This window comes from Ailuropoda melanoleuca, chromosome 2 (assembly GCF_002007445.2).
Source record: "Ailuropoda melanoleuca isolate Jingjing chromosome 2, ASM200744v2, whole genome shotgun sequence".
Lineage (NCBI taxonomy): Eukaryota > Metazoa > Chordata > Mammalia > Carnivora > Ursidae > Ailuropoda > Ailuropoda melanoleuca.
Window position 1 is genome coordinate 132,067,845 of NC_048219.1, and position 26,817 is coordinate 132,094,661.

The 26,817-nt window shown below is 36.8% G+C and overlaps 1 protein-coding gene across 7 annotated transcripts in view; it reads right to left on the minus strand.

The window, feature by feature from the left end:
- The window catches only part of KCNH7 (potassium voltage-gated channel subfamily H member 7), a 459,439-nt gene that overhangs the window by 133,993 nt on the left and 298,629 nt on the right, over positions 1-26,817 (minus strand). For 6 of the 7 annotated variants that reach the window (XM_034654653.1, XM_034654651.1, XM_034654657.1 and 3 more), the window contains exon 3: positions 22,704-22,859. The exons of the other annotated variant lie outside the window; for it this stretch is intronic. In XM_034654653.1, coding sequence (XP_034510544.1) covers positions 22,704-22,859 — 156 coding nt within the window. The remainder of the gene's footprint in view (positions 1-22,703; positions 22,860-26,817) is intronic. 7 annotated transcript variants of the gene reach the window in all.

A 26,817-nucleotide genomic window follows, 5' to 3' on the forward strand; every position in this document is an offset into this window, starting at 1 on the left:
CAAATTCCTACAAATTCTTCATAAAACCATTGTACGGTATCTATTAAAATGAAAATATGTACTTTTAAATCTCATTTATAGGGTAGAACAAAGGCACACAAAAACATGACACAGTCCGAAAATCCATTAGAAGGAGAATGGTTGAATAAATCATGGCATTTTTGTACTTAGGAATCTTCTTTAAAAAAAGTGTATATATATATGTGTGTATATATATATATATATATGTTTTTATTAGAATTAGAAATTTATTAAAAAATAGCATTAAGTGAAAAGCAAGTTTCAGTTTAATGTTTATGACATTTCATTAAAAATAATAAAAGGCTACATTTGTCCATGTAAGTTGTATAGCAGTAGAGAAAGATGTGAAAGAACACACAATAAACTCATAATGTTGACTAGCTAAGTGGGTTTGGAAGGCATTGTACTGCATTCTTCTTTATATACCTTTATCATTTGTTACATCAAGCATGCATTCCTTATATATATATTTTAAAAACTAATAAGGTAAAACTCCTACTTCTAAAAGAAATGAAGAGGTAAGAGAAAACATCCAAACAATATTGTGATTCAAAGCCTTTCCAAGTATCGTCTACAAGAAAATGCAGAGTTTCTAAACCCTATTGCTAGTGAGGTAGTCTACATCCACGAGGCGCCATGGCTTGATGATTACACATTGTCCTTCTGGTCAGTCAGTGGGAGTCTTTGGGTTGCAATATGATCTACCTTCTTATATTCTTTAAGTATCACAGGCATCCTTATCTTTAATATATTTACTGTGAGGGGCGCCTGGGTGGTACAGCAGTTAAGCGTCTGCCTTCGGCTCAGGCGTGATCCTGGTGTTATGGGATCGAGCCCCACATCAGGCTCCTCCGCTATGAGCCTGCTTCTTCCTCTCCCACTCCCCCTACTTGTGTTCCCTCTCTCGCTGGCTGTCTCTATCTCTGTGGAATAAATAAATAAAATCTTTAAAAATATATATATTTACTGTGAACTTTTCCTCAGTGCATTGAGGGTGGTTTTAAAACATGGAAGAACACTCTCAAAACTCATGGACTTTTCTGCATTTTATTTAAATACTCTTCCAGTAAATGGCCTTATCTACACACATGGTTTCAATTCCATATTTAATCCAAAGACTCATAAATCTACATCTCTAGCCCAGACCTCTTCTCTTAATTCCAAACCTGCATATCTATTGGCCTCACTGACATCTCCACTTGAAAGTCTTAAAGACACCTTGAAATCCCACAACAAATCCAATCTCATGATCTATCTCTCTGATTCTAGCCCTTTTCCTGATTAACATTTCTGTCCCCCAGTGGACCATAGGCCTCATGAGGGCAGGGTCCCTGACTATTTTGCTTACCAAATCCCACCTCTGACAGAATGCCTAAGCATGATAAATGAATTTCTATAAGCAGATCCTAAATGATAATATGCTTCAATTCTGACTGTGGAAAACCAGGATATTTAATTGCTCTGACCAACTTAATTAGATAATCTTGGCCTTCTGGAATTGTACTGACCTATGTTTACCAAAAATGATTGACTGAGTGGAACTCAGTAGCTCATGGAAATGTTGAACTCTCTACCACACCCTTCATACCTGATGCAACTCTAATTGCTAATTTTACCTTTTTCAGAGGTTATTAATTGCTGCCATTCCGGTTCTGTATATGTTCTAATATACAGAAATGTTTCAAACTCCTCATTTTATGTAAAATACCCATTACAGAAAATTTTAGAATTAAGCAGATTAATTTATTATTGTAAGCTTTCATTTGTGGGCTAGTAGTTAACAGTGTTCAATACAATTGTAACTGAATTTATCTTTCTGATAAAAGACATGACACAATGTGCAAACTCCAAAGATATCCACCTTTAAGTTCTAGATTAATAAATTGTAGATGAGAGTAACCGATCTGTGCAAATAAGATTAAACAACATTGTATCACAGTAACTGTTTTGCAAGCATTCTTACATAATTCTACTAACAACTCTTATATGCTCAAGTAAATTGCCAAGTTAAAAATCAGTGAACTGCATCAAAGTCACTTGATTAGTTTTTAATGCACATGGAATTGACTTGTAAAGCAGTTTACAAATCAATTCTGCAAGCTTACTACAATGCACTGAAGGTCAATGCCTACTTTTATTCATTTTTCATCAGTTACATTACCCTCCTCCTTTAAAAACAATTCACTGCCTTTCTTAAATTAATGACCGCACAAGGCATTTGGTTTGCTCCTGTAGTTTGGTCATATCCAAGGTGGTACAGATGGTCTTTCTGCATCACTAGGTTCATATGACCATTTTATATTGCATTACAGATTTAGTTGTCTAACTGCAGCTCATCCGGAAAGAATACACATTAAGAATTTTGTTCAATGCTAGTTTCAGACATGAAATATAAAGCATAGATGAGTATAATCCTGTCATGGTTCTTACTACTGAAAAATACCCTTATAAGTTAAGTCTCCATATTGTACTATATTTGCTTCTTAACTTAAACAACCAAAATAGATACTACTTAGCCTTTTGTTTACTAAAACTTTTGACAAATCTGAAATAAGAACAACAGAATAAGAGTTTTTACCCATTTTTTACACTCTCTCAAGTAATTGTAAAGTACTGATAAACTGCTTACATGAATATGATTTTTATTTAAGACGTATCTAGTTTATAACACACACGAATTAACTATTGCTACAATGTATTTCTCAGAACATGTCACTTTTAAGAAGCTGCCTAATATAAAGTTTGGAAGCTTCATCTTCGTGTATCTTGTGTCATATTTAACTGAGAGGTTTTACTTCTCACCCATATAGGCACACAGATAATCCATCATCGTTCTCTTTAAAAAGCCTAGAATTATGTCTCCAATCTTTATACACAAAGATGTTAAATATGTGGCCCAAGGCCAAACAGGAAATCAGGATAAAGTGAGAATAAAACAGCAGTTTCTTTTATTCAATTTCAGTTTTACACAAGACTTGGTGTTTTCCTGGGCCATAAATATCCATATTGAGGATTTAATGAGAATCATAACTCTCTTCTAAATAAATGTAGATACATGCATACACACAATTTTATTTTTGATATCAGAGGATGAATAACTAAATCCCCCACCCCTAAGGAACTCTTCTACTAACCTCCCCTGGGGTTCCCTGGGATTAGCTGACTCTTTTTTTTTTTTTTTAAAGATTTTATTTATTTATTCATTTGACAGAGAGAGACAGCCAGTGAGAGAGGGAACAACAGGGGGAGTGGGAGAAGAAGAGGCAGGCTCATAGTGAGAGAGCCTGATGTGGGGCTCGATCCCATAACGCCGGGATCACGCCCTGAGCCAAAGGCAGACGCTTAACCACTGTGCCACCCAGGCGCCCCGGGATTAGCTGACTCTTAACGTTCCTTTCAGTTCTGAGTTTCTTTGCTTATATATTTATGCTAATCATAGTTTTCACAAAATTATAATGATCACAGCTACATTTCTATCTGATCTCCCGTGATAACGGGACTTTAGAATATAGTTTTGCGAAACTTTTCCGAATGGAGAAGACCTCATCAGACCTTTGAACTGCTATTTCTCTCTCTTTCTCTCTTATCCTCTCCTCTGGGAGCTGGTTCTTATCTACTTGAATTTGGAAGAAAACAATTTTTCTAATTTAAGAATCAATCTGGGAATATTAGAAATAATATTTCTTGCAGAAACACAAGTATTTCCCCAAAGTCATCCATTTATCTCTGATCATTGAATTTCCTCACAACTACAAACTCCCAATCATTCTCTTCATTCGACTTCTTTTCATTTCTGCAAACTCTTAGAACTTTAGAACTCTTAGAACAAAAGGTCTTATGAGGAGTGTTCTCAGGAGATACTCCTGAGGAAAAGGAGGGAGACAGGATTTCACAGAGGAAGTTAAACTCATGCAAATGCAATGGGAGCTTTAGCCAGCCCTCTTAGGAGCGCTGGAGCTAGACAGGCCCTTCCGAGTGACACCAAATTCAAGTCAGGGTATCCGGCCTTTGTCTCCCTGCATCAGCCAGTCACCTGCTACAGCCACCTCATGAGAAGGCCCATAACCTACATAAGCCAGTTCCCTGTCTTTGACTACAGTTCTCAATGAGGAGCAGAGTTATGGGTACTCAGTAGCCAATATTCCCAGCAGCAAGGTTGTCCCAGTCCTGAGGAAGGTGTCTGGCTGAATAGCACAGTGTCCACAGAGTAGGGCAGGAAAAATAGCCAGATTTTGGTCCAAAAAAAAAAAAAGCCCTATCTTCTGAATTAAGCCTATTATCAGCTATTATCACATAAAATAAGGATTAGTGAATTACTGTCTATGTACCTTTCTAAAATCATGGTATTCACACATCTGACGCTTAAATTGGAAGCCTTAAGATCACTGTGAGATTTTCTCCAGCCAAATAGCTCTGGATGTGCAGAGAAATATGACTTTAATCTCTGAGTTAGAGAGAGCAACAGATCTAATTTGATGGGAGAAACAGGGAAGATAATTGACATATCTGCCTTGTCAAATTTCCACAGAGGTACCCTGCAAGGAGATGAATCTTTCCTACTCCTAAATGTGTAATGAGTATAGGATACTGCCCAAGGCTGCTAGAACAACCCATAATATTGTCAAAGAAGGTAGTAGTTGGCAGTTAGACTGAGAAAAAGGATCACTCAGTGTGAACTCAGTACTGACTTGGTTAACCTGATTAGTTGGTGACAAATGGGCAGTACAGTCCTAATGTTAGTGACCAGAAAAGATCACCAGGAAGTCCATCCACCTAGTAAACCGGAAGCTAGATTAGTGATCCTTTAAAGGAGCAGATGTGGTCAGTAATGCCTTGAAAAAACTAAGACTCCTGGGAGATTTCCTAGGGTGAGAGATACCAAAGAAAAAGCAGCAACTTACAATAAGGCAGAATTAGAATTTTGAAGCAATGTGAGTCCTGACCGAGTAGCGCATGGCACACATGCGCGGAGGTGGGGGAAGTTAGTGCTGCAGTAGCAGTGACAGCATTTATGGGAGCTGCAGCAGCAGCAGCAGCAAAGAACTTCTGGAACAGGTTCATAAATGCTGATGAGAGACTGCTTCCAACCTGGCCAGGTCATCGTGAAAGCAAAGAAGCAGAAAAGACAGGTTTGGGATAAAGGAGATAAGGCAGAAAACAGGACAGGGGGGCGGGCTGCTTTCAGCTACCCAAAATTAAAATATCTCGGTGAAGAGGGATTGGAAATGAAAGCAAACACATCAGTAGTATACATACCTAATAAGGTTTCTATGTGATAACTGCTTGATATATCAGTGTTTCCTTTATTGATAATGTTACTGTGTTTCTCTTCAATAGATTTCTTCCTTTTTCAAATGCCAGGTTAAAGAAGCCATTCAAATGTGTGAACATAATAACATCTGAACCTAAATTGAACTGGGATGACCATACAGTTATCACGTTGACAGGGACTCTCTTTTTTTTATTATAATAATATTTTTTTATTATATTATGTACTGTATGGTGACTAACTGACAGGGACTCTCTTGATGGAACATTTCAAGCACAAATGGTACAGACACCAGTTGCCCAAGTGCAGTATGAATAGGGACTGTCCCTGATTTGGGTATTGCTAGATAACAAATGTTTCCAAATGATATGCACATGAGGACTTTTTGGCATGGATATGCTGATTTAGGCAGTCATTAACTTTCATTGTTAATAAAGAGATAAAACATAATTTTTTTAACTACCAGCAATTTTCCTGATCTTAGAAATACGTATTTTGCCCAAATTCTACGGGGGAAGCATAAGATAAAGTTGACTGCAACCTGTGACTGAACTTTTCCCAGATTTCTTTTAGCAACCATGTCAAGTTCCCAAATTTAACCTTTAAAAAGAGGAAAATTCCAAACCTACGATAATAGTAAATATTAGTTACGTTGTAAAACCTTTAATTAAATTCTTCTGAATAATAGATTGTTTCTATAGTAATGCTCACTGAGGGGGAAACTCTATATTACTACTGCAGCTCTTCATCTTCGAATTAAAGAATAACTTTCAGCTCCAATGGAGAATAGTGAAAACACTGTGAATGCCCTTTTATAAGCCAGGATATAGAAAATTCTTTGTTCCTTAGCTTGAGGTCTGAAAACTGAGATGCAAATTTGAGGGAGTAATGTAGCTATTCAGGCAAATATATATTTTATGTGTCAATTATTCAGAATATTGGGTCCAAACCATAAATACATTTTTAGTGGTTTAAATTAGTTAGGTAATTGCGTAAATTACCAGCTGCACTTTGTGTATATAAACTTAGCTTCGGTCAAAGCTTTTAGAGTGATTCAAACTTTTACTTTAATAAGCATAACAGTAGAAATTCTCTTTTGATTTGGAGACTATAATTTTAATCCTTTCAAAGATAATGGAATCTCCTTTGTCCTACCTTAATAAGATTAGATTAGATTAAAAAGTTCACTTTTGAAAAGAACTATAAGAATAAGAAACTATAAAATTTAACTTTATTACATTTTCACATTTAGTTTCATTTAAAATTTATCTTTATAGGTTTAGGTAAACATTAATTAACTTATACCAATAGTTCTTAAACTTTAGTGGCTATCAGAATGACCCGAAGTGTTCGTTAAAACACAGATTGCTGAATTTCTGTGTTTCTGACTCAGTTGCTCTGGTGTAAGGCCCAAGAACTTGCATTTCAAGCATGTTGCAAGATGATGCCAATGGTCCCACACTTGGAGAATCATTGGCTAATGCTCATTCAGTAGGAAAATTAAAAAAAGAAACTCCTAATTACTCAAAAAATAACTTATTCATCTGTTTTCATATTCTCCAAAAATGTATTGGATACTTATTATTTGCAAGAGGTTGGGGATGCATGGAAGGAAATACATCCCCGCTATGAACTAGAACTGAAGGGATCTTGACCACTTTAAATAAGGTAGGTTTTTTTGCAGTTTTCCACAGACTTCACCCTCTCTCTATTTTTATTCATGGCCTTCCTCAGTCATTTATGTGACTTGTCCACTGGGCAAACAGATATGACCAATGTTGTAGTAAAGACAGGTATGAGGTATCATGATGTCGCAGAGTCAAGAACAAATAAATTTTTCTGGGCAAGTTAGGAATGTTTCATAGATGAAGAGTTCTTTGGAGAAAGAATCCTAGAGGGATGAAGGCATTCTATTAGAGGGGATGCCATGTTATGCAAACAAGGTTGTATAAAGCATGTGGTGGTTTCAGGGAACCACCACTGAAATACGGGATGGGATGGGGGGAAGTGATGGGATATAAGGCTAGAGAAGTATAGAGGTCATGCCACAGGTATTTTGTATAATGCACAGGACTTTGGAGTTTTATCTTGTTAGTAACAAAGAATTATTTAAAGGATATAAAAAGCAGAGTATTATAATTTGATGTACAGCAGTGTGACATTTGATCCTGAGGAAAAGAGGTTGAAAGCAAGGGTATCAGTTATGAGACCATTGCATCAGCCCATGAAAGATATGTTGGGGACCTACTAGGCAATTACAGTGGGCTGTGTGAGAGAGATAGCCATTATGTGTCCATGATAGAATTTGATCACTCTTTGGTTGAGAGAAGAGAGGATTAGAGAGAAGGAGAAGTTTAGCATAACTCATGTTTCCAGCTGTGGTGGCTTGGATGACACTATTCAGGGTGTATAAAGAGCAAGATTTTTTGATGGAATGAGTGGATGGCAGTTGGAGATGGAAAGAGAAGTCTTAACCTGAAATGCTAAGTTTTCCAGAATTTAAAATTCTTCCAAAGGAGCTGTCCAATGGGCAGTTGAATATACGAAGTTTTAAGAAGTAAGGAAAGTCTAGAGAAAGGTATGGGCTGGAGATACTGATTTGTGAAGGGGTATTTACCCTGTAGGTCATGGATGAGTTTGGCCAAGAAGGGTGTATAGAGAAAATGACTAAGGAGAATAATAAGAGAATAATAAAAACAGCGTTTATGAGTAGAGTAAGAGGAATAGCAAAATGGTCCCAGATTAGCTGCCACAGAGATCAAAAGAAACAAAAGAGTATGTCGTGGAACATAAAGAAACAGAGAGAAAAGAATCAGATTTAACAAGGTACACTCAACCTAGAGGGCAACACATAGAACACAACAGAGTTCAGTTATAGTGGTCCGAGAAACGAAGAAAATAAAGAAAATGAGTGAGTAGATATGGAAAATCCAAATGCCTACAGGAAGAGACAACATAAATGAGGAAAGCCAGCTAGAAACAGACAATAAGGACAGGTGAGGATTGTGGCAAACAGGGGAGTGCACACCCTATTGAAAAGTGTTCTGCTTGTAAGTATTCTGCTTATTGCCAATATGTAGTCAGATTCTCATATTTTTCCAAATGAGCCAGAGATTTTCGTTTTATGTGTAATCTTCCAATTTTTAAGTGTTGGCAACAAACTTGACTAATTAAAACTTTGAGAAAATATTATGTGATAGAAACAATGTGTCTGTTGAAGTACAGACTACTCTCAGCAGCATGAGTGTGAGCAAAAGGAAAAGAGCCAGTAGAAAATATTGGGGGCAGGGGCTGGGATTGGTGAGGACAGGCTTTGAAGGCATGGAGGAGAGAATGGGTTGCAAGTGAAGTCTGAGCCTCAGTTAACATTGCTGGAACGTTTTGTTGAGGGTGGGCTTGTTAAAGGAGTTCCCGCCTGCACCTTCTCCCTTACTCTGAGGTATGGGAGGTGAGGGTAACTGTGGGGACCAATGAGTGGATTGTGGTTAAGAGACATGAGAAGCCTAACAAAAGTTTAAAATACTTGCTAAGGGAAAACAGTGAAAGATCTGAAAAAAAAATTAAGATCTCATTTATAGTTTTGACTTGTAGTATAATCATTTATAAATTAATAAATGATAAAGTTCATAATCTTTCTGTAAATAAAAGAAACAATGTGGGACTGTTTTCTTGTTGAGAAATATTTCTTTTTCTTTCTTTTTTTTTTAAAGATTTTATTTATTTGACACAGAGAGACACAGTGAGAAAGGGAACACAAGCAGGGGGAGAGGCAGAGGGAGAAGCAGGCTTCCCGCTGAGCAGGGAGCCTGATGCAGGGCTCAATCCCAGGACCCTGGGATCATGACCTGAGCGGAAGGCAGATGCTTAACAACTGAGCCACCCAGGCGCCCCAAGAAATATTTCAAGTTTAGTAAAATGAGAACATTTCATAGATTTTGACAATGATGGCAAGAGTAAATTAAGTAGACTTAAATTTAAACAAAAACAACCCTAAACTGATATGCGGAGTAAAAGTGTTACTAGTTAAAGTTTACTTGAGGATATGAGCTTAACATCAACTTTCACAGTGACTCAAACTGACTTTCCGATTTTAAAATAAGTTAAAAACATACAATGCATTTGTTTTCTGTTTGGATGTATGTTGTTAAATCAAGAAATTTTTGTTTAATTGAGGTATCCCTAAATCCGTCAAAAATTTTCAACAAAGAAAATGTGTGTGTGCAAGTGCATGAGAGAAAGTCAGACTTGTGGTCCTAGACCCCTGCTATAAAATAGATATATAAAACTCAAATATCCTTGTAAATAATTTAAAATGAACCTTAAATATATTTTATCTAATATAATAAAGTGAAAGTCTCTTAAACTTGATTAGCAAAAACACATAATTTGGTTATCTTCCACACTGTGCAAATATTTCACAGAAACAGATATTAGAGCAGAAAAAAAAGAGAACACATTTCCCCCCACTCTATTAGTTCTTTTAGATGTGGCCCCTATTTAGTTGATAGGAAAAGTACAATTTTCTCTTCCATTTGATATTATTTCCATTCTTCAGATTCTAGGGTTTTTAAAGAAACCATCAATGAGAAAAGGCTTAATTATACATTTTATTTGGCATTTATATTTTTTTACATAGCAATTAATTGACTCAATTATGCAGAATTTATCAGTTTGATAGACTTATCAATATAATACTCTCTCCTGTACTTGCTTCATCCCAGGGGAAAAAGTCATCTATTTGTGGCTGGTTCTATATCTTCAACAGAGAATACGTCTGTGAGAAATTTGTTTTTCCCAGAGAAAGCTGCTCACTTTAGTTGTGTAGGGTTCCTGAACCAGAAATTAGATATTTGTACTGAGAAATGATTCATCACTTTATTTGATACAAGTATCTAGAATTTTCTCAGCCCAATTTATCATAGTCCCTTTTTATGATACATCTTTTCTATTGTGCATTCAGCCTCTTCTCTATTACTTCTCAATTTAATATTCCACCTTCTTCTCATCTGTATTGCTTTTGTTGTCACTTCACATTTTTTTCCTTTATTTTGTCTTCATTTCAGGAGAGGCAGTTACATTTACAGAAACCCACATCTTCTCAAACAAATGGTAGCCTTTTCTCCATTACTTTCACTTAAATCCTGACACTTGGGGGCTTGCACACCCCCTACTCCCCCACACTTACATATTTCTTATTTAGATAAGAAATTAGGCATTTTGAAAGTTAAGATGTTTCAGTAAAAAAGAGGTGTATCAAGATTTGATTTTCTCTTATTTCTTTTTTTGTTTGTTTTGGTGGTCACCACTGGAATGACGTCTGAAATAGCTAATACCATTATTTCACACAGGTAGTAAAATTGTACTTTAAGAAAAAAAATTAGCAGGATTTTTCCCAAAATAGGAAATAATACAAAGTAGAATTTGGATAGTATCAGAAGCTACCAAGTGTAATTTGTCTCTCTTTAACTTTTCTGCTCAATTTAATAATCAACGCTTCAAAAATTGACATCAAGTCAAGGAAATTCCAGAGCATAAAATGATGGAAGGTTATCATCAAATCTAATATACTGGTTGTAAACAATTGTCTTTTGTAATGCTCTGGAAACAATTTTATCTGTATATTTATGCTTGCCCCAATGACTCTGTATAGGAGTGACAGCTGCAGTGTAGGGAAACCACTCATATTCATAAAACAAAAAGCAATCCTACTGAATTTGCTATGGCTTACACATGAGATGCTATTTTTATCAGAGTGTAAAACTGCATAGATTCTCTGTTACACCCTGGGAAGCTACTGTATAGATTATCTTCCATTCAATGAATCAAAGTTTCAATTCTCCATTTGTATTTCAGTTTGAAATGAATACTTTATTTTTTAAAAAATCCCCCCCCCTTTTTTGCTAGCTACGCTGCTGATACAACTCCCTTTTTCACTTCCATCCAATTTGATGGACCATGCAAGATAACTGTTCTATGGGAAAATGAAGAATTTGTGAAGACAATGAAGACATAAAATCAGGCATCCCCCCCAAAAAAGATCTTATTGACATTCGTGACCAAGATACAGGTTGAAATTACCTATAGTATACTCCCAGGAATCATCCAATAATGATTAGTGAGAGATCCAATAATTGGTTAGTGAGAGATATAAAGAAATAAAAATAGTCATCAACTCGAAGGAGCAAGACTTTGGTATTACAAATAATTTTTTTAAAGTACTTCAATTTTGTTTTTAAATATGTCACCTGGGAGACTGAAACATTGATGATTTTGATAAAGAGTTTTCCCCGAGGTGTGATATTGTTCAGAGTAAGATATTCAGTATATTGGAATTATATTACATTAATATAGTTCTCCCAATATTGCTTTAACAGAATATCATACTGTCATTTGGACATACCTAAGGAAGTAACTGATATTATGAAAAATTCTCAGCTGGTATGCATTTGATTTAGTATTCAACTTAGGTTTAACGATGTAGTTTGCTATCTGAATTTATATACAGGATAACAGTTTCTTTTTTTCAAATATTAAAGTTTTGTGGCAAGGCTCCCCACAGACAATAACAGATACCTGAATTCCAATTTCCTCATGGAGCTTCCTAATAATCATAGAGATCAATAAATGAGACAAGTAAAAATATCCATAAACTATGCCTAAAGAGTAATTAGAGACAGAAAAATTACACACTTTAATTAACATATAGGCAGGGAAAGAAATTCCTAAGATCAGCAGAATTGGTTCAGGAAAGCACATTGCAGTAGAGTTAGGCAGAAACTTAGTGAAGAAAAGGGGAGGACAAAGGTCTCCTTAGAGTGATGGAACACATATCAAATATGGTTTACCCACAGATGAAGAGGGCTCCACACTGTGCAAAGAATACTGAGAGTAGGTCTGTGACCTGAATGGTCAGAGCCCTGGCTACTAAAGAGATGACAAAAAGTGACTTGAAAAACACACAAGACTTCAGTTAGCAGCCTTGGAAAAACATCACTTCTTTGGGGTGGGGGGGGGTGAAGACTAGTGGTGAGGGTTGAATATATTTCACTAGAAATTTAAGACCAAAACAGAAGTAAGAATTATGTGAATATCACAGCCTCTGACAAGCTAGAAATGCTGCAACAAAGCAAAATGAGAGGAGAAGGAAATAAAGAATAAGTTCATCGAGTACCTTGTTGGTAAAAATTAGGAATCAAGTAATATAATTTAAATTGACAAACTGGATGGTAGAGGACCATTCTTAGGCATGTAAAGATAAGAGTTAGAACTGATATTAACTAAAATTATATGGTGGAAAGGGGAGGAAAAGATTACAGGCTAATTTTATTCTTGCTCATAGTAAGAAATCAAAATATGGTGTCTGAGGAAAAAGAAGAGAGATTAAGGACATTATATAAAATTTTCTTTTTTTTTTAAAGAGTTTATTTATTTATTTCACAGAGAGAGAGACAGCCAGCGAGAGAGGGAACACAAGCAGGGGGAGTGGGAGAGGAAGAAGCAGGCTCACAGCAGAGCAGCTTGATGTGGGGCTCGATCCCATAACACTGGGATCACGCCCTGAGCCGAAGGAAGACGTTTAACCGCTGTGCCACCCAGGCGCCCCTATAAAATTTTCTTATAAAGACAACTACTAGAAAAAAATACAAATATTTTCAAATTACAAAATAAAAGCAAAAACAGGATAAAACAGAGCTCGGCGTTCCAAGATGGCAGAGGAGCAGGAGACCTAAAGTTCGTTTGGTCCCAGGAATTCAGCGAGAGAGCTACCAAACCATTCTGAATACCTATGAATGCAACTGGAGAATGAAGAAAAGAGTAGCAGAAACTCTATGAACAGAAAGGCAACCATTTTCTGCAAGGAGGAGAAAAGATGGAGGAGGAGTAGGCGACCCTTTCTCAGCTGGTCCGAGTCGAGCTGGAGATCTACCAGACCATTCTGAACACCCACAGAATCAGCCTGAGATGCAGGAAGATACATCTGTATCTCTACAAATGAACACCTCCAGTGCTGAGTATTGAGGTACAAAGCGGGGAGCTGTGAATCCGAGCACAGATGTAGGAAGATAAAGGGAAGGGGGGGGGAGCCTCTGCACTCAGGCGCTGGGAAGCAATAGCCCCTTGTGCTGGGGAGCGGGCTGGACTCTCAGACCAGCACCCGCAAGAGAGTGGACTGAGACAGTGAGCGTGGGAATGCCCATGTCCAAACTGAAAACAGGAGCTCCCGACAGCACACTCAAACTAGAGTGAAACCGAGAGCTCAGGAGTGCAAGCGCAACCAGACTGAAAACTGGCGCTTCAGAGCACAGGCGAACCAGACTGAAACAGGGAGCTCGGGAGCTCGGGAGCCTGCGGGGAGCGGCTGGCGGGGGGCGGGGTTAGAAACACAAAGGACAGAGACTTACTGGCCCTGGAAGTGAGGGCTGGCACACAGGCTGTGGGGAGCACATCCTGGGTCGATGCAGGGTTTTTAGCAGCACCAACTGAAACAGAGTTAAAGTGGCCAGAACATCAGTGGAGAGCGAACTACGATCTCTCAGCTCTGAGACAGAGGCTAGGATATGGCCACTGCTGCTCTCACTCTCAGAAGAGGCACAGCAAACCGCCAGGGAAAACCACCAGGTAACAAAAGCCTGGAAATACCGGCTCACAGTGTGCCCATCCCCATCCTCCCTCGCAGGGGACACAGAGACTCTACCCAAACAGGGTTTCCTGAGTATCGGCGTGGCAGGCCCCTCCCCCAGAAGGCAGGCTGAAAAATCAAGAAGCCCACAACCCAGGTTGCCTGAGTGGCGCAGTCATTAAGTGCCTATCTTCGGATTAGGGCGTGATCACAGCGTTCCGGAAAGGAGTCCCTCATCGGGCTTCTCTGCTGGAAGCCTGCTTCTTCCTCTCCCACACCCCTCCTTGGGTTCCCTTTCTGCTGACTGTCTGTTTCTCTCTCTCAAATAAATAAATAAAATCTTTAAAGAAGAAGCCCACATCCCTAAGATCTCTATAAAACAAGGGCGCATGGCCTGGGTCCCAGTCAATAATATGGGCTCTGGACAACCCCGCAATCTCTCCTCATCAGAATGACAAGAAGGAGAAGTCCCCCCCAGCAAAGAAAAGATAATGAGTCTGTGGCCTCTGCCACAGAAATAATAGATTTGGATGTATCCAAATTATCAGAAATGGAATTCAGAGCAACAATGGTCAAGATGATGAGTAGACATGAAAAAAATATTAATGAAAACGTTACTGAGAATATAGAATCCCTAAGGGCAGAAATGAGAACGAATCTGACAGAAATTAAAAATTCTATGAGCCAAATGCAGTCAAAACTAGAGGCTCTGATGGCCAGGGTCACGGAGGCAGAGGAACGCATTAGCGAACTGGAGGATGGGTTAGTAGAAGAAAAACAAAAATACAAGCCGGTCTTAAAAAAATCCATGCCCACGAATGTAGATTACAGGAGATTACTGACTCTATGAAATGATCCAATGTCAGAATCATCGGCATCCCTGAGGGGGTGGAGAAAAACAGAGGTCTAGAAGAGATATTTGAACAAATTGTAGCTGAAAACTTCCCTAATCTAGCAAGGGAAACAAGCATTCGTGTCCAAGAGGCAGAGAGGACCCCATCCAAGCTCAACCAGGACAAANCGAACTGGAGGATGGGTTAGTAGAAGAAAAACAAAAATACAAGCCGGTCTTAAAAAAATCCATGCCCACGAATGTAGATTACAGGAGATTACTGACTCTATGAAATGATCCAATGTCAGAATCATCGGCATCCCTGAAGGGGTGGAGAAAAACAGAGGTCTAGAAGAGATATTTGAACAAATTGTAGCTGAAAACTTCCCTAATCTAGCAAGGGAAACAAGCATTCGTGTCCAAGAGGCAGAGAGGACCCCATCCAAGCTCAACCAGGACAAACCTACGCCACGGCATGTCATAGTGCAATTCGCAAATATTAGATCCAAGGATACAGTATTGAAAGCGGCCAGGGCAAAGAAATTTCTCACGTACCAAGGCAAAGGTATCAGGATTACGTCAGACCTGTCTACAGAGACCTGGAATGAGAGAAAGGCTTGGGGGGGCATTTTTAAAGCTCTTTCAGAGAAAAACATGCAGCCAAGGATCCTTTATCCAGCAAAGCTGTCATTCAGAATTGATGGAGANGAGACCTATCTAAACAGACCTGGAATGACAGAAAGGGTTGGGGGGGCATTTTTAAAGCTCTTTCAGAGAAAAACATGCAGCCAAGGATCCTTTATCCAGCAAAGCTGTCATTCAGAATTGATGGAGAAATAAAGACGTTCCAAAATCGCCAATCATTAACCAATTTCGTAACCACGAAACCAGCCCTACAGGAGATATTAAGGGGGGCTCTATAAAGGTAAAAAGGCCCCAAGAGTGATACAGAGCAGCAAGTCACAACCGATACAAAGACTTTAAAGAGAAATGGCATCATTAAAATCATATCTGTCAATAATCTCTATCAATCTAAATGGCTTAAACTCTCCCATAAAACGCCACAGGGTTGCAGATTGGATAAAAAGACATGACCCATCCATTTGCTGTCTACAAGAGACTCATTTTGAACCCAAAGATGCATTCAGACTTAGAGTAAGGGGATGGAGTACCATCTTCCACGCAAATGGACCTCAAAAGAAAGCTGGAGTAGCAATTCTCATATCAGATAGACTGGATTTTAAACTAGAGGCCATAGAGAGAGATACAGAAGGGCACTATATTATTCTTAAAGGAAGTATTCAACAAGTGGATATGACAATTATTAATATATATGCCCCCAACAGGGGAGCAGCAAGATACACAAGCCAACTCTTAACCAAAATAAAGAGACATATAGATAAGAACACAGTAATAGTAGGGGACCTCAACACCCCACTATCAGAAATAGACAGAACACCCTGGCAAAAACTAAGCAAAGAATCAAAGGCTTTGAATGCCATACTCGACGAGTTGGACCTCATAGATATATATAGAACACTACACCCCAGAACCAAAGAATACTCATTCTATTCAAATGCCCATGGAACATTCTCAAGAATAGATCATGCTCTGGGACACAAAACAGGTCTCAGCCAATACCAAAAGATTGAAATTATCCCCTGCATATTCTCAGACCACAACGCTCTGAAATTGGAACTCAACCACAAGGAAAAACCTGGAAGAAACTCAAACACTTGGAGGCTAAGAACCATCCTGCTCAAGAATGACTCGATAAACCAGGAAATCAAAAAACAAATTAAACAATTTATGGAGACCAACGAGAATGAATACACAACGGTCCAAAACCTATGGGATACTGCAAAGGCAGTCCTAAGGGGGAAATACATAGCCATCCAAGCCTCACTCAAAAGAATAGAAAAATCTAAAATGCAGTTTCTATATTCTCACCTCAAGAAACTGGAACAGCAACAGAGGGACAGGCCTAACCCACTGACAAGGAAGGAGTTGACCAAGATTAGAGCAGAAATCAATGAATTAGAAACCAGAAGCACAGTAGAGCAGATCAACAGGACTAGAAGCTGGTTCTTTGAGAGAATCCATAAAATTGATAGACCACTGGCAAAACTTGTCCAAAAACAAAGAGAAAGGACTGAGATTATTAAAATTATGACTGAAAAGGGAGAGGTCACGACCAGCACCATTGAAATTGCAAGGATTATTAGAAACTTTTATCAACAGCTATATGCCAAAAAACTAAACAATCTGGAAGAGATGGAGGCCTTCCTGGAAACCTATAAACTACCAAGACTGAAACAGGAAGAAATAGATTTCTTAAATAGGCCAATTAACTATGAAGAAATTGAGTCAGTGATAAACAACCTTCCAAATAATAAAACTCCAGGCCCAGACGGTTTTCCTGGGGAATTCTACCAAACATTCAAAGAAGAAATAATACCTATTCTCCTAAAGCTATTTCAAAAAATAGAAACAGAAGGAAAGCTACCAAACTCATTCTATGAGGCTAATATTACCTTGATCCCCAAACCAGGCAAAGACCCCCTCAAAAAGGAGAATTACAGACCGATTTCTCTAATGAATATGGATGCCAAAATCCTCAACAAGATCCTTGCTAATAGAATCCAACAGTACATTAAAAGGATTATCCATCATGACCAAGTGGGATTCATACCTGGGATGCAAGCATGGTTCAACACTCGCAAATCAATCAATGTGATACATCATATCAACAAGAAAAGACTCAAGAACCATATGATCCTCTCAATTGATGCAGAAAAAGCATTTGACAAAATACAGCATCCTTTCCTGATTAAAACCCTTCAGAGTGTAGGAATAGAGGGTACATTTCTCAATCTCATAAAAGCCATCTATGAAAAGCCTACTGCAAGCATTATTCTCAATGGGGAAAAGCTGGAAGCCTTTCCCTTAAGATCAGGAACACGACAAGGATGCCCACTCTCGCCACTATTATTCAACATAGTACTAGAAGTCCTTGCAACAGCAATCAGAAGACAAAAAGGGATCAAAGGTATCCAAATCGGCAAAGAAGAAGTCAAACTGTCTCTCTTTGCAGATGACATGATACTCTATATGGAAAACCCAAAGGAATCCACTCCCAAACTATTAGAAGTTATAGAACAATTCAGTAAGGTGGCAGGATACAAAATCAATGCCCAGAAATCAGTTGCATTTCTATACACGAATAACGAGACTGAAGAAAGAGAAATTAGGGAATCCATCCCATTTACAATAACACCAAAAACCATACGTTACCTTGGAATTAACTTAACCAGAGACGTAAAGGACCTATATCCTAGAAACTATAGATCACTTTTGAAAGATATTGAGGAAGACATAAAAAGATGGAAAAATATTCCATGCTCATGGATTGGAAGAATTAACATAGTTAAAATGTCCATACTACCCAGAGCAATCTACACTTTCAATGCTATCCCGATCAAAATACCGAGGACATTTTTCAAAGAACTGGAACAAATAGTCCTTAAATTTGTATGGAACCAGAAAAGGCCCCGAATCTCCAAGGAACTGTTGAAAAGGAAAAACAAAGCTGGGGGCATCACAATGCCGGATTTCGAGCTGTACTACAAAGCTGTGATCACAAAGACAGCATGGTACTGGCACAAAAACAGACACATCGACCAATGGAACAGAATAGAGAACCCAGAAATGGACCCTCGGCTCTTTGGGCAACTAATCTTTGATAAAGCAGGAAAAAACATCCGGTGGAAAAAAGACAGTCTCTTCAATAAATGGTGCTGGGAAAATTGGACAGCTACATGCAAAAGAATGAAACTTGACCACTCTCTCACACCATACACAAAAATAAACTCCAAATGGATGAAAGACCTCAATGTGAGACAGGAATCCATCAAAATTCTAGAGGAGAACATAGGCAACAACTTCTATGACATCGGCCAGAGCAACCTTTTTCACGACACATCGCCAAAGGCAAGAGAAATAAAAGATAAAATGAACTTATGGGACTTTATCAGGATAAAGAGCTTCTGCACAGCCAAGGAAACAGTCAAAAAAACTAAGAGACAGCCCACGGAATGGGAGAATATATTTGCAAAGGACACCACAGATAAAGGACTGGTATCCAAGATCTACAAAGAACTTCTCAAACTCAATACACGAGAAACAAATAAACAAATCATAAAATGGGCAGAAGATATGAACAGACACTTTTCCAATGAAGACATACAAATGTCCAACAGACACATGAAATGTTCAAGATCATTAGCCATCAGGGAAATTCAAATCAAAACCACACTGAGATACCACCTATGCCAGTTTAGAATGGCAAAGATAGACAAGGCAAGAAACAACAATTGTTGGAGAGGATGTGGAGAAAGGGGATCCCTCCTACATTGTTGGTGGGAATGCAAGTTGGTACAGCCACTCTGGAAAACAGTGTGGAGGTCCCTTAAAAAGTTAAAAATTGAACTACCCTATGACCCAGCCATTGCACTACTGGGTGTTTACCCCAAAGATACAGACGTAGTGAAGAGAAGGGCCATATGCACCCCAATGTTCATAGCAGCATTGTCCACAATAGCTAAATCGTGGAAGGAGCCTAGATGCCCTCAACAGATGACTGGATTAAGAAGATGTGGTCCATATATACAATGGTATATTACTCAGCTATAAGAAAGAACAAATTCTCAACATTTGCTGCAACATGGACGGCACTGGAGGAGATAATGCTAAGTGAAGTAAGTCAAGCAGAGAAAGGCAATTATCATATGATTTCTCTCATCCATGGAACATAAGAACTAGGATGATCGGTAGGGGAAGAAAGGGATAAAGAAAGGGGGGGTAATCAGAAGGGGGAATGAAACATGAGAGACTATGGACTATGAGAAACAAACTGAGGACTTCAGAGGGGAGGGGGTTGGGGAATGGGATAGAATGGTGATGGGTGGTAAGGAGGGCTCGTATTGCATGGTGCACTGGGTGTTATACTCAACTAATGGAGCATCGAACTTTACATCAGAATCCGGGGATGTACTGTANGGAGCATCGAACTTTACATCAGAATCCGGGGATGTACTGTATGGTGACTAACATAATATAATAAAAAATCATTAAAAAAAAAAAACTGAAAAAAAGAAAAAAAGGAAAAAAAAGGAAAAAAAAACAACAGGATAAAACAAACCGAAAACCCATGCAGTTGAAGTTTTTAAAAAAGCAAAGAGAGCATAACATAATGACATGTTTTGAGAGAGTATATTTAACATAGAATATGTTAGAATAAGAAAAAACATAGTAGTTATAGCAGTAAATATAAATACCTATTATAATTATAAATTAAAAGAGAAGTATTATTTTTTCTTATAAGAAACAAAGGAAAACCTAACTCCAGAATATATAGAAAAGCACAACTAAAAAGAAAAACTAAAATGTGTTTTAAATATATAACAAGGAAACAGAACCAAGGAAATCTCAAAAACATCCTAAAATACTACTTTGCATAATACTATTAAAATAAAATTTTAAAATCTACATAAAATTCTTGAGAAATAACACTTATTAAAATTGATACTCGTTGAGAGGGTCAACTTGAGTAGTCCAATCTCTGGAGAGAAAAAGAAAGAAATTTGTCAAGAAGCTACTCCACAAATAACTATCAGCCCTGGATGATTTCACAGGGGAATCATACTTAATTTTTAAAGTTCAGATAATCCCCAAACTATTTGATAGTACTTTAGCAAAGAAAATAAAAAAGAATTTCCAAATTATTTTCTGAAGGAATTATAACATTGATACCAATATTTGATGAAATTGCACATATGCACACACATTCACAAATTACAGATGTCTTCCTAATGAATGCTGATGTAAAAATCCTAAATTAATTTTAGGTAAAGAGAATCCAATAGCATAATACAGAATGAAATACATCATGATCATACGTGATCCCTTTCAGAGATGTTAGCAACCAGATTAATAAAATGTATCATAAAAATAAACGGAATAGCACATTCATTTCCACAGATGCTGAATAGGCAATTTATGAATTTTAACACCATTCTTAATAAATATAAGCGAATGGAAAGCCTTAAAACACATACAACTCAACCCAAATGCTATCATTTGAATTAATGAAAAACCCTTGCCATTCACACAAAAATCAGGAACAAAGCATGCTTTTTACCATCAATTTCTTTTTAATAATATGTTGGAAGCAATAACTAGCACAATAAAACAAGAGAAAACTATTAGATGTATAAGAATTGGGAAGGAAAATGTATAACAATCTCTATTTGATATGATAGAACACTTGAAAAACTTGAGAGTCAATGCATAAACCACTGGAAACTAAGAAAACTCACTAAAATAGTAGGATATAAAATTAACATACTTAGAAAAAATCACTAGCTTTAAAAATACTCAGAAGATATAATGAAAGAGAAGATCCTATTTGTAATCTCAGCAATAACAAAAAGTTAAATGCCAAGTAGCAAACTAAAGAGTAAGACAAAATTGTGAACACTCCTGAAAGACACCAAAACTAGACTTAAAAATGAAAATACATATGATATTCTTCTATAGAATGACTCAAAATCATAAATATTTTAATATTCCTCAAATTAATTTATAAAATTGATGCAAATGCAGTAAAAAAAAGAATTTTTTCCTTATCTGGACAAGTTTTTTCTAAAGTTCATATAGAATGTTTAGCAAGAAAAAACCTCAAACTCCTGAGAATTAATGTCAAAGGGAGCATGCTATATCAGAGATTAATTGTATAATTAAAACAGTGTGATTCTGAATGATAAATAAGCCAATGAAACAGAATAGGAAGTCCAGAAATATACTCTAGCACATAAAGAGGTTTAGTATGTGATAGTGGTAGCATCTCAAATTATTGGTGCAGAGATAGACTTCCTAATAAATGATGTTACAACAACTGGAGAGCCATTGATAAAGTGAAAAATTAAATATATACCCTGTTAAACCAAGGTGTATATATATATAAACCAATATAAACCAAGCTTAACTTAAAATGTATCAGAGATTCTAAAGCTGTACAAGTTCTAAGAAAAGAAATAACAACCTTGGAATGGTGAAAGCTTTTCTAATAGTGACTCAAAAATTCAGAATCAACAAAGGAAAAGTTTGATAAATTTAACTGCACTATAAACAAACAACAACAAAACATTTGCATGACAAAAATCAGGAAAAACATAAAAAATATTTGCTGTGAAGAGATGTGCTACTTACTTTACTTATTTACTTACTTATTTTGAAAAAGAAAAGACAAAAAATGTATACATAGAAATGGACAGTAGACAGAAAAAGAAATATCCCAGTGCTTTAATATCTCAACCTCATTCATAATAAAAGAAATGTAAACTAAAACAAATTGAGGTACTACTTCTCACCTATCGTAATGACAAATATGGAGAAGACTGACTCATCCTGTTAGCATGGCTTTGGCGAAAAAGATCTAATACATTGTTGATGGTAGTGCAAAATGGTTCAAACCCTAGGAAGGGGAGTTTAGTAGTATCTAAAAAAAACTGCATATGCATTTACCCTTTGACCCAGGAATCCCACTTATAGACTCTTACCCTGAAAATAATTTTCCAGAAATATACCCACATGTCTCAATTCACTCTGGCTGTGTTTGTAATGGCCAAATTTTGGAAACAACCTAAATGTCCATCAGTAGGGGACTGGTTGAATTAACAATGGTAAAACCAAGTCAAATGGCTGTAAAAGCGACTGGTCAAGTCTGTAAGGTAACAAAGGGTAATGGCAGCTATGGCTTTTTTAAATGTAAAATTATTTTACTTATAATGCAAACATATTTTAAAAACTAACCCAAATGAAGAATGTATTAAAATTACTAGTAGCAGTATTATCAGTAGCAGAATATCAACAGCATTATGTACATGTTGCCTTTTACTTACGGTTTACAGTTTTGACTGGTAATATTGGGTTTACCCTCTCTGGGGAGGCAGCGTTTTCCTCATCTGTCACATACTCAAAATTAATGATGAACATCATAGCCACTCCCTCTTGGTTTTTCACTGGTATTATGTGAGTGTTACAGATGAAAGTGGACCCTAAGGAAACGAAAAATCAGTGTTAGGTCAAAAATATGCCTTCATGGGGCGCCTGGGTGGCACAGCGGTTGGGCGTCTGCCTTCAGCTCAGGGCGTGATCCCGGCGTTGTGGGATCAAGCCCCATATCAGGCTCCTCTGCTATGAGCCTGCTTCTTCCTCTCCCACTCCCCCTTCCTGTGTTCCCTCTCTCGCTGGCTGTCTCTATCTCTGTCGAGTAAATAAATTAAAAAAAAATATGCCTTCATTTTTAAGTGTTAGTAATATTCAAATTCTAATAAACCTTTAGAATTTTCTATCATAAATGATTATTGAAATTTAACAAAAATAATTTGACTTTTATTTCATATTTCATTGCACATATATTTACATGAAAATGCACACATTTTGCCATAAAGACCTTACAGGCAAATTCAGGTATTACCTTATGGAAAAACAGATATCAAATCTCATCTGTTTTCACACTCACCATCATAATAGTTTGTATAGGGAAAAAAAGCATATTCTTTAACTTTGTAGAAAAACTCAGCCTTCTTGTATATATTTTGATTAATTCTGAAACTATATAAAATATAGCTGTATAAACAGTAAAGATAACTCATTTGTGTCATCTTGATTTTAGTGCTAAGTAAATTATTTTCTTTTTCTCTTTTAATCTCCTGGATACAAAATAATAAGTTATTGACTCTGTATATGTTCCAATAATTCTTTTCTTTCTTTCTGAAAAATTCACAATGCCCAACTTATAATGAATTTATTTGATTTGTGATCTGTTAGAAAACAAGAACAAAATTTTGTCTATATTTTTGTGTTAATTTGATTCCTTTACCAGAAAGATGATATTCTTTTTAAAGCACAATTATGGGGCTAATAAGATATATTTTATTAGAATCTCCTGGAAATGAGATGAACAAAAGGATGACTCAGCTTACAATTAACTATTGCCATCCGTCCTCTAACAGAAAATCCAAGATCCAAGATTTAGGGAATACTGTCAAGATGTTGATTTCTTTTAAATCAATTGACTTCTGACTAACTTCTTGAACCTGACTTCTAGAACTAAGTTATTTCCTTAAAGCAGCTTTCTCACATCTTTACCCTCTAGATACTTCTTTTTTTAGTCATGGTGATGGAAACCTCAGGTTAGGGATTTGTTTGGGTTCAAAAGTATTGTGTTTTTAAAATGCAAAATTTCAGGAAATGTTCTCAATTATTCAGAAAATAGAGCATTTTTTGATTTTTTTTTAACTGGCTGGAACCATCTTGAATCTTGAGGAGAATGATGGTTCAGGGCAAAGGCAGGAGCACTTTGGGAGCAAGCTGGACCTGGGTACAGAGGAAGATGTAAGAAAGTGAGAGATCAACAGTCTGAGGCCAGGGGTATTGTCAAATACCAGAAGAACATACTTGGAAGCCTGATATTCCTAAGATCAGTGGATACTATTAGTCTAAAATGGTGTCCTCTGCACGCCATAACCATTAAAAACAAAATAAGTATGAGAAACTTTCCTTTTTTCTTACCCCTGCAACGTGGCTTCTACTGCCAGAGCTGAGAACAAAGACTATTGCCAATACTGCTATAGATTGAGACCTCACAGGTGGAAGAGCTTTTGAGGGTGGGTCTAGAGATCTACTTATTATTTATGAAGTTGTTTCTATGGGTGAATATATTCTAATTTCTGAGAAGCTGATTTACAAAAACACTTTTAGAACATGGACTCTTTGTAAGTTGGGGATGCCTATGTGCTAGTTATGATTCAGATTTTTAAATGTCAATAGCCTCTCAGATTTGAAATGTAGACGACCTTATTTATAATTAATTTCATATTTTCTATAAATACAGCCATGATTTTACAGATGTTGAAAAATATGTCTTAAGAATGACATGTGCACCTTCACAGTCTTCAGTTATATCTTCAATTCATTTAATAAAATAGTTAGCTAGAGCACTTGTCATAGTTTCCATGGTAACAAACGGGATGACTTTAGTAAACAGAAAATAAGCAATTTAAGACTGTTCCATTAGAACTAAAAATAGAATTGCTTCAGGCCAGGCATCACAATACAAACTGGCTAAACAGAGAGACTGGGAAGATGCTAGAAATAGCCATTGTGTATTCTGCTAATGAACCAAAATACATATTGATATTACCGCTTAAAATGACATTTCTTGGATCATTTAGAATATCATTGTGAATTCACAGATTTGTTACTTAGCAGTTTCAAATCTCCCAACAATTGAAGTGTATTGTTGATTGTACCACAAAACATAAAGCACCGATTTTTAAGAAATCACTAAATAAAAAATGTGGGAATAGAGGTCTAATAGGCTCATAATAGAGCACAGTAATTTTGCTACTGGTAATAGGGACAAAATCACGTATTGCAATGCTAATGCTTGTAAATTTACTGGCTAGTGCTAAAAATCATAAAATTATAGTACTTTATAAAAAAGTTCAGTTACATGCATTGGCTCCATAGCATATTGAATATGTGTAATTAATCTGGGATTTACTGCCCACTAGCATTGTTTCTTGCGTGTTTCTATTAAGCAATATATCTCCTCTAAAGTCAACTGAAATTCACATTCACATTTTTTTCCCTTTTAGTTTTTGGATTTAATGTTTCCATCAATCTTGCAAAGCATCCTGGAAAGCAGATATTGAAAGGAGAGACATGGAATTTAGAAGAGAAAGAGAATCAAATACATTTTATAGAGCAAAAACATTTTAGCTTGCATCATTCTGCAAACTCCAAGTTCTGTCAAGGTATTACTTTACTAAGTCACATTATTTTAAGAAGGCATTACTGTGTGTTCCTAAATACTGCTCTTGAATGCAACATTGGGAGAAAGAGAAATGGAAATACAACCCAGCAAACGCTAATCTAGCAATGAAGAAATAACCAGACACACTCAATAATATGTAAATTAGAGAACGAAATCAGTCTAGAAATAAAAAGTTCAGATCTTGTTAAAATGAATCAGTATTCAAATGGAATTAATAATATTTGTTAAGAAGCTTATTTACAATAAGATTATCCAATAATTTTACAATTATACATGCAATTATACAAATATTATTTAAACCTAGGTTCATTTCCATGTTTTGTCTCCTGAGTAAAAACATTCTCAAAACAGGAAAAGCTGCTTAGGAGAAATAATGTTCATTATAATAGAATGTCTAGAATGTTTTTAACTGTAGCCACAGAGCAAGCAAACTCAGGTAATCAGAATAATTTTTCTTTTATTAATAAACTGGTAGCATACTCCCAGCTTTCACATTTTAAAATAAAAGACCAGGGACTCCTCCTTTGAACTACTGTAAAGGTTTTTTATTCTACTTTTTTTTAAGATTTTATTTATTTATTTGACAGAGACACAGAGAGAAAGCACATGCAGGGGGAGCAGCAGCCAGAGGGAGAAGGAGAGGCAGGCTCCCTGAGGAGCAGGGCACCAGATGTGGGGCTCGATCCCAGGACCCTAGGATCACGACCTGAGCCGAAGTCCGACACTTTACCCTACTGAGCCACCCAAGCACCCTATTCTACTGTTTGTATTGACAGGGCACACTTATGTCCCCTAAAATCAATAAATGTTTATTGAGCACCTAATACTGGGTCAAACACTGTTCTGGGTTTTCAGACGTTGATGAGAAAAACAGCAATGAAAAAACAAAGTTTCTGCTCTTATAGAATCTATATTGACATAATAAATAGATGTATAGATACCTAATATATCAAGTAAAAATAAGTACAATGAAGGAAAAGAGAGCAGAATAAGATGATAGATCAGAACAGCTCAAACATTCAAAGGAATGCATTTCTTTTGAAATGACATGTAAGCAAAGACATAAAAGAAGTAATGGAGTTAGCTATGTGGCTCCATGGATAGAGTGCAGCTGGCAGAGAAAACTGCAAGTACAAAAGTCTTCAGTTAGAAGCAGGGCTGTAAGCTCAAGG